Genomic DNA, 9,158 nt, shown 5'->3' with positions numbered 1-9,158 from the left:
TTTTTAAAATTTTTTCTTTTTTATGAATCCTTGCTCAACATTAAAATTTACTACCACTGTATTGTAATCCTTCTGAAAACGTATAATGTTCTTCTCAATTATCTTTTTGTCTTTAAACTAGGTGATTTTATATATATCAAGGGTGGGAACTATTACATACACGATCAAACTTTAACATTTTCACTAAGAAGTGTTGGTCATTTTCAAGGGAGTCAACCTTTTTGTGGTATAATGAATGACTTTGACATTGGGCCGTAAAGACGAGGCAATTAATGGCGATGACTACACTATTCTCTGTTGATACTCAGTTCATGCCTTTGTATTTGATTGGTAACATTTTTATCTAAGATACCAATTTTGGTGCTTAGAGACTCTTCTTTGTTTGGAAATAGATGTTTGACAAAACCCATTTTAGAAATATTCCCCGATTTAGCCCACAACATGGAAAACATCTCATTTTTTTAGCAATGTAATAGAGCAAGACGGTGGGGGGGGGGGGGGTCCTATGAGCAATTGAGCAGGGGGTTTTGGGAGACCTCATTGTAAATCTTTGTTCTTCCGATAGAACATGTCAAACATGTTTCTCAAATTCTGCTCTGTAGATTATTTTGTCTCATTGGTTCGTTGTTAAGAAACAAAAGAATACACCGATGTAACAAACACATACTGTCCTTCCTTCTATTCTTTGAGAACAAAAGAATGTCATATAAGTTCCTATGAAAAAACTCCACAAGCATTATTTCAACTTATCATGTGCTTTACAACAAATTTTCATATATGTGATGTTCAGTTGATGTGCTGCACTACATTTTTTTTCGGTAAGAATGTTCTGCAGTACATTGACCAGGCAGAAATTTCATTCCTGTTATGGATTTCTATATAATACCCGTTCACCGTGATTTATTTTTTTAAAAATAAAATTAAGTTTTTCTTAAAAATTTTTTTTTTGGGTAAAGTTTTTCTTAATATATTAATTGAATGGAATACATATAAGGATACTGCTGGAAAACAACCATATAGATAGATTGAAATTCGTCCAATTAAATAAAATTGTTTTTTTGGGGTAAACGTAAATCAATTAATACTAATTCGGACACAGACATGGAGAAGAAAAGGAATCTAAAATAAATAAAAAAATTATTATCCATCAGAGACGCAATGACCTAGAACGTGAGAAGAAAGAAACAAAGAAGGAAAGAGAAAGACACCTGCTTTCATCTTCAATCTCGTCTCGAGTTTTCTTCCTTGTTCACTTCTCTATGGTCGCCCTTTCTTGTAAATTCGAACTCTGATAATGTCTTGGCTTTCAATTCAACTCCCTAATCTCTTCAAAGATGAAGAACATTCAGATGATGAAGAGAATTCAGCTCGAAACGAAGAAGAAGAAGAAGAAGCAGAAGAGAAGTCTCCTCAGGGCGGCAGAGTAAAAGAGGACCTATCGGAGCTGGGGAAAACCATTGGTCGGCAATTATGGGGAGTCGCCTCTTTCCTTGCTCCTCCTCCTCCTTCTCCCCCTTCTCCCCCTTCTCCCCCTTCACTCAGCTCTTCTTCTGAGGCTACTTTGGATTCCACTGCCACCACCCAAGATTCTTCTTCTCAGAGACTTGTCGGCATTCGCAATGATTTTGCCGAGATCAGTGGCAGCTTCAAGTCTGGGCTTTCTATACTCTCCACCAACAAGGCTGTTAACGAAATCTCTCGCTTGGCCTCCAATTTCTTGCAGTTTCCAAAGGACGGTGATGATAATGATGATGAAGAAGCTGGAGATGTTGATGAGTCTTCTCTGGAGGATCAATATGGCGACATTGTTGGTATTACGGAGGAGATTTTGTTATTTGTTCGGGAGTTATCACTGCGACCCGAATGTTGGACGGATTGCCCCCTCTCCCTTGATAATGGTAATAAGATCCAATTCCTTCGTTTCTGTTGCATCTGAACTGTGATTTGGGTGACTATCTCTTTGCTTAATAATTATGCAAGGTGAGATTTTGGAAATTATGGCATCATCCACTCCTCGTAACTATTGCTGTTATCATTTAATTAGAACCTTTACCAAATTGGGGTTGAAGAGTGGCTCGTTAAATTCATTGATTTGGTCTGCCGTTTGTCTAGATTTTTGTTTTTCTCTTATAAATAGCGAATACATAGGGTGTTTATTACTGTTTTGGTAGGAAGGGATGGAACTACAGATTTAATTTTGGGTTTTCTGTTTTTCATTTTCTTTAATTTCTACTCTAGGGAACAAAATAAAATAAAGTGAAAATGGAGGTTGAAGTTAGCAGGTGCTCTGTTAATGACTAACTTTCTAGACTTTTCCAGGTTGAAGTGGATCCATCAGGGTTTTTGTTAAGGGCTTCTTATTCTTTGGAGGGCCCTTGACTCTTGGCCAACATTCTTGATGACACAGATTAGTTATTTGGTGGCTTATGGATTTCACTTCGTTCACATCGCTTGTCTTTTATTTGTTTACTGGATTAAATGTTCCTCCAATCCCGCCCACACCTAGCACCAAAACAAATAAATATCCACTTTTCTTTTTTAGAATCTCTTCTCTGAGTTATGAAGCTCCTACCAAATTTGCAGTTTTCGGTGAGGGAACATTCAAATTCATTATGTTGAAATGGACAAATACTTTGATTGAAGTTACGATAATGATGCTGTCTTAGCCATTTGAGGTGGCTGGTTGATCCACTAGGACCACTACTATAGTTGAGTTTGTCTTATAACAAATAGATAATTGTCGCTAAAGCTTAGGTTTTAGTACTTCCAAAAAAAAGTGAAATTTGGAAAATAAAATTACGTGATTAGCTGCTTTTAGGTTTCCCCTTACAAAAATAGTCACTCAATGTTTCACTTTACAAAACTAGTTAAAATTGAGTTTGCATTTACAAAACTAGCCAAAATAGTGTTTTTTCACCTCTTTGGACATTTTCCCCCTAAAATTGACCATACCGGCATAGGGGTGAAATTGTCCAAAGGGTATGAAAAAATAATGACTTTTCCCTTTTGGACAAAATAGTGATTTTCCCACTCGATGTGATCAGTTTTAGGGGTTAAAAATGTCCAAAAAGGTGAAAAATCAATATTTTGGCTAGTTTTGTAAATGCAAACTCAGTTTTGGCTAATTTTGTATAGTGAAACATTGAGTGGCTATTTTTGTAAAGGGAAACCTAAAAGCAGCTAATCACGTAATTTTCCCAATAAAATTTGAGACAGAACCTAAGTTCATGGAAGATGAGTTTTATTTCCACAAACCAGACTACTATATTTCTTTTTGACATATGTCTTATGTCCTTAACTCCTTACTCCCCAAAAGGGATATTAAAAATTGATCTAGTATTGTTTTTTTTTGGCCCCTTTTCTGTAAAAAATTAACTATTCACCATGCTCAAGCTTTACACAACACTGTTTTGCTTATAAGCTGTAGGCCGTGACCAAAGCTTAACACATTGTTTTTGCTTATGAATTTTACATTTTTTGTCATCATGGTTTCTTGCAGATTTTGAAATGTCTGAAGCTCAACTGGAACATGTTTCTTGTGTTGAAGACTTGGTTCCAAGTTTGGCAGCTCTTAGGGTTAGGCTTTGCCCGAGTCACATGAAAGAGGGACACTTTTGGCTGATATATTTTATTCTGTTGCACCCAAGGCTGGATGAACATGATTCTAAGCTTCTATCTACTCCTCAGGCAAGACTTCTTTGTCCAAAAGGATACAATTTTCTTTTTTAATTAAAAAATTTTTAATTAAAAAAAGAAAACTACCAGGAAAAGAATAGATTTTTGTTCCAAATTTAGCAGAAACCGAGTTTTAGGCCTTCCTGGATTAAGTATCCGGTGGAAGATCTCTCTAGTGTGGGGGGTTTCAGTTAGTCTTGGACTATCTACTAGATTGAGGATTTATTTTCTGCCATTAAAAAGGAGGGTATGCCATGTCTTTAGGCAGTTACTATTTAGTTTGTATCTTCTTTCTTATGAGCTCTAAAGGTATAGTAAAAATAATATATTTTTCACAATCAAATTGATCAAAGAAAGAGAATTATCGTTTTTGGTTCCCTAATAAAATTATCATATCTTTATCTATGTAAGGTGGAGCTTGTTTGATACCCTAGCCATAGGATTTGAAGTTAAACCTATACACAACAAGTAATGGTAGTGGCTCATATTCGGGAAGTTACAAGGATGGAACTTTGTGTGTCCTGTAAGAGTTAAATCACACTTGATAAGATTGTTTCTTGGATCAGGTGTAACTCTAGCTCACATCAGTCTGCTCATTGTAAGCTTCTAACTTTTCATATGTTGGACTATTTTCATATTTGATTATTTAATAAAGTGATTATTCAAAATCATGCAGCTAATCGGATGTTTAGGATGATCTAGTTAATACTACTTCTTTTCTTGTGCTTCTCTTTGGTGTGTCCCCCCCCCCCCCTTCCCCTTTTTGGGGTGTTTTTTTTTTTTTTTTTTGGGGGGAGGGGGTTGGGTGTGAACAGCAATGTGTATGGATTACAGCCTTCTGGAATGTTGTGCATATCGTAGGTATAAGGGCCATGACTTGTGAGTAGCATAAAGTTAGCAGCTGATATACTCACATCATCAACTGAGCCTTATCTGATAGAGCCATTGTAGCTTTTAATCATTGCCAGTTATGTGCTTTCTCACCTCCTCAAAACAAGTTGTTTTTGTGCTTCCCGTTGTCCTTTTATCATCTTCATCTGCTGGTTTTCACCATATCCTTACTGGTGCATTAGCTTTTCATGTGCGTGTCCTCAAAATGTATGAGCCATGATCTCTTGCTGAAAAATAAGATCACTTGTCTGACTTTTAACTGATGTCAGTTGTGTGAAGTTGGTCAAAGATCCAATTAGCCTTACATGAGTCAAAGGACCAGGATAAAAAATCAGATTGGTTGAATCGGATGAATCAGATTGAGATTTTCTATCACAAACCCTGATCTGAAGCATTCCAGTCTCCCAGATTGGGCATTCGTGGTTCAGCCTAGATGGAGCAACCTGTCCAATCAAACATTGTTGACACTTGGCTAGCATGTAGCATGATGGGCAAGTGTCAAGTGTCACCATCTTGTGGCTGCAAAGAAATAATAAATAAATAAATAACCAAAAAAAAAAAGACCCTTGACAGTAACAGGAGGGAACAGGAGAGGGAAGAGAAGAAAAAGCCTAATCGTTAGGGATCCAGGGCAAGGAGTGTTGCTGCAGAGTGGGAGAAAGCAGGGGAGGGGAACTCTAACTTGGCACTCTGAGAGGGAAAGATAGTGGGTACATTTTCTTTGTTCTTTGGACAAGAGAGAACTCATCACGCTAATGAGTGCTCTGGTACAGATATGCAGAGGGTTTAGAGCTGCATACACAACACAACAAGCATTGTCCCAACTAAATGGGATCGGCTATATGGATTTTAGCCTTCCAATCAGCTCTGTTTGAGGCCATACTAGATACAAGGCCTAAGCCAGGGTTTAGAGCTGCATAGAGAAGAGGAATTCAGTTACAACCTAGAACATGTTAGGATGGAGGGTTTGCAGTGGGAGGGTGGGCTGGAGAAGATCGATGAGTGATGGCCTGAATCAGTTTGTGGTTGGAAGAACGAGTCCATTGTCCTTGCTGTTGCTTATTTTGATCACAGTGGCTGTGATTACTCTTTTGAGTTACCTCGGAAAAAGTGGTCTCCCTGATCCTGCGCCAACATGGAGATGGAAGGACTCCTTCCAAAGGAGTGAGGGGGGATTTTGTTTCTTTAGGATGTCCTTTTGGCTTATTTAATCACTTGTATTGGAAAGTCACAATGTAGCCTCCAACATCTGTAGTCTATTGCCTATATTTTACACGTGATTTGGAATACTTTGAAGCTTGTTTTTGCATATCTTGAGCAGGTGTTGTGCCAATCTATGATCCTCGTTCAAGTAATCAACTAGTGGAGCAGAGTGGTGCCACCTCATTTTTGTTTGTTCCAACTGTATGATTTGCTTTTATTTCATATCTTTTTGTTGGTAAGTGTCACATTGAGAAAGGAGATGAATCCCTAATAGAAAGCATCAAGGGGTAAAATCATACTGGTGACTTCACTAGAATCCTAAGGCACAGGCTAAACACCATGGCAAAACGAAAGACATTCTCTAGAACCTTGAGGGAAAGACCTAACACCAAAGGAGAAGTCCTGTTCATGGATGCAAGATGAATGGTCGCTTGATGCCCAACAGAGAAAAGGATAAAGGGGGCACAAGCAAAACCCTATAGGAGATGGAAGAAGATTACCTAGGAACAAATAACATAACTGACAATTATTTACGCTTCTTTAGTTATTAGCTGATATGTTTTATTAAGTACTATTTATTATTGATCCTTCCCTTAGGCACTGAAGAAGCAATGCATTCATTGAATGTGGATAGCCACAGTTAGGTGGCAATGATTAGCATGCCACAGACTTAATTCACTTTTGCCATTCTTAATGTTTACATGGAAAATTTTTGTTTCCTTGCTTTCTGAGAGCATATTTACTTTATGATGTCAGCAAAGGCTAGGAAAAAGTAGGCTGTCAACCTCTTCCTACCATGGATATGGATTTTTATTTGCAGCAGCTGCTGCCAATGGTAGTGATCACACCACATAATCAAAGTAAGATCAGACGGTTGAGAATCAAATCAAGGGGATTTACCTGTAAATATTATTTTTTAATTTTTAATTTTAAGGGTTTAAAATTTATTGATTTACAAAATCAGACCCTCCTTTACCCCACTCCTAAATTCCTCTTTCATTTTCCTTGACCCTCTCTCTCTCTCTCTCTCTCTCTTACTCCACCGGTACTCCTCCCTTTGCAACCCATCTCCACCGGTGGAGAGAGAGAGAGAGAGAGAGAGAAGAGTCAGGGAAAATGAAAGAGGAATTTAGGAGTCGGGTAAATGAGGGTCCAATTTTGTAAATCAGTAAATTTTAAACCCTTAAAATGAAAAATTAAAAAATAATATTTACAGGTAAATCCCCTCCATTTGATTCTCAACCATTCGATCTTATTTTGATTATGTGGCACGATCACCACCGTTGGCAGCAGCCCAGCAGCGGCTGCTGCAAATAAAAATCCGATATGGATATCTATGATTCCCTCTTAAGTTTTTGAACATTTATTTTGGTAACAAGAAGCCTGATCAGAAGACAACCTGGTTTTGCTGTATCATCAAACAGAACTCTCATGAGTGATTGGATCATTTGCAATATCCGATTTCCATATCATAGAGGCATAGCAATACTTACCTTAAAGCCATGAAAAAGGAAATTTCACCTAAACTAGAATGATTTTTAAAGACTAGTCATTTTGACATACATTAATCACATTTTTCCAACAACTAATGGCTTTAATAGGGAAACTAATATTCAAAACACTCTGTTTGACTTATGCTAACCACTATTGGTTAGACTTCTTTACAGGTTATTGAAGCAAGAGATGTTTTGCGTCAGGAAGTGCAAAAGAGAGTAAACGAACAGTTGGGGAGCTCTATGGATGATGATTCATCTACAGAAGTGAGGGATAAAGATACTAAAATTAAAGAAGAGAGCAACACAATTCAGGAAAAGGAGGCTGACACAGTAAATGCACCATATCACATAGAAACTGCTGAACAGGAAATCTCAGAACAATGGTTTGATGAAGAAGAAGAAGATGATGAGACAGAGACCTCAACTGCTCCTCAGAAACAGGTTGTATATGAAGAGGATGTTTCCTTCAGCGACCTGGAGGAGGACGATGACGATGATAATGCATCTATTAGACCACCGGCCTTGAATACAGGAAAGGATGTAGGAGTTTCCTCACCAAATGGCTCCAATGAGTGGGTTCAACTGAGTGAAAACTCTGATTCTCAGAAGAAAAAGGTAGTTCAACCAATTCCTAGCGAGAAAGGTTCTGAAGGTGAGGAGTCAAATGACTGGCTTACTGTTGATGGTTTCGACTGAATGGTTAGCAGCTTCATGAATAGTTCCTGTAAAGTTCTGTGCCATTTTTCCTGGTTTATACCTACAGCTTTGAACCAGCAAAATAAGCATATTTATGTAGATTGATAATCAATCAAAATGAATTGACATGATCAGTCACTCGATCGAATTTGATGGATCATTTATGTGTATTCTGTATATAGTCACTCTTGGTGTGAATAACTATGGCTTTTGGAACCTGCAGAGGGGCAAAGTGCATCTTTGATGATTACTCCGTGATGGTGAGTCAATATCTCTACTCCTATTTACTGCATGCTTCCAGTTCATGTTTTGTTCCTCACTCTACAAATGGTTAGGGAACCACTATCGTATCTGTTTGCCTATTGGTCATTCAAAGAATATCATGACAGAAAATTAAGGATATTGGTTATCTGGGCAATCTCGTGTTGAAAATATTTCCCCACTGCCGCCCAAGTTTGGGTCCTCTCCAACTTGGGCCTCTCCTTACAGAGGCTCTTCCAGGAAACGCCTAATGAGAGGATTCAAACCAACTGTAATATTCTAATCCAAGGTTTAAGGTAAATCTCTTGTACCCGAATATCACGAATCTTATAACCAATAGGGCACTCATTGGGAGATTTCTTCTAAATAAAGGAGCAAAATACCTGCTGCCTATATGGTATCACTCCTTCTGAGTGATCTCCTTCAATATCTTTTAAAGACCAATGCTTCCACATAGGAGGTCAGAGTTCGAATCCTCTCAGGGTTAAAGGCGAAGTCCCGCCTTTATTAATTATATAAAAGTTCCCCTAAGGATGTAGTCGTAGTGCGTGCAAGCTGGCCCGGATGAACCTTAGATTCAAAAAAAAAAAAAAAAAAAAAAAAAACAGACAACGGTATAAAAAAGGTAACATTGAGATACAATGGAACAAATAATTGTATCAAGAGTACCATACCAAAAAAGAGTATCATACTAGCAACGTGTGCATAATTTATGTATCTAGTAGTATTATAGGTATATGCATGGTCTTTTCAAGGAAATGAATACCATTCCTTGACTTAGTAGGAATTTGTCTTTAAAGCGTATTATATCACTAGATTCTATCAAAACATTGTTCAATAAATCAAAAGCTAGTCTGCAGTACTATCTTTTACACATCTCATCTCGAGTAATATCCTAATGATAGTGGATTGAAGGGAAAACGATGTACTTTCCTT

General features: G+C 37.6%; 1 protein-coding gene across 1 annotated transcript; it reads left to right on the top strand.

Moving 5' to 3' along the window:
- The first annotated feature begins 1,143 nt into the window (after positions 1 to 1,143).
- On the top strand, positions 1,144 to 8,405 carry LOC149009450 (uncharacterized). Its single transcript, XM_089163874.1, has 3 exons — positions 1,144 to 1,898; positions 3,500 to 3,687; positions 7,437 to 8,405. The coding sequence occupies exons 1-3, from the start codon at positions 1,295 to 1,297 to the stop codon at positions 7,959 to 7,961; spliced, it is 1,317 nt and encodes a 438-aa protein (XP_089020000.1). The 5' UTR covers positions 1,144 to 1,294; the 3' UTR covers positions 7,962 to 8,405.
- The last annotated feature ends 753 nt before the right edge of the window (positions 8,406 to 9,158 follow it).

Source organism: Hakea prostrata, chromosome 7 (assembly GCF_041222555.1).
Source record: "Hakea prostrata isolate BN-2017 chromosome 7, UWA_Hpros_2, whole genome shotgun sequence".
Classification (NCBI taxonomy): Eukaryota; Viridiplantae; Streptophyta; class Magnoliopsida; order Proteales; family Proteaceae; genus Hakea; species Hakea prostrata.
The sequence above is the reverse complement of the archived record's forward strand: the minus strand, read 5'-3'. Positions and strand labels throughout refer to the sequence as shown.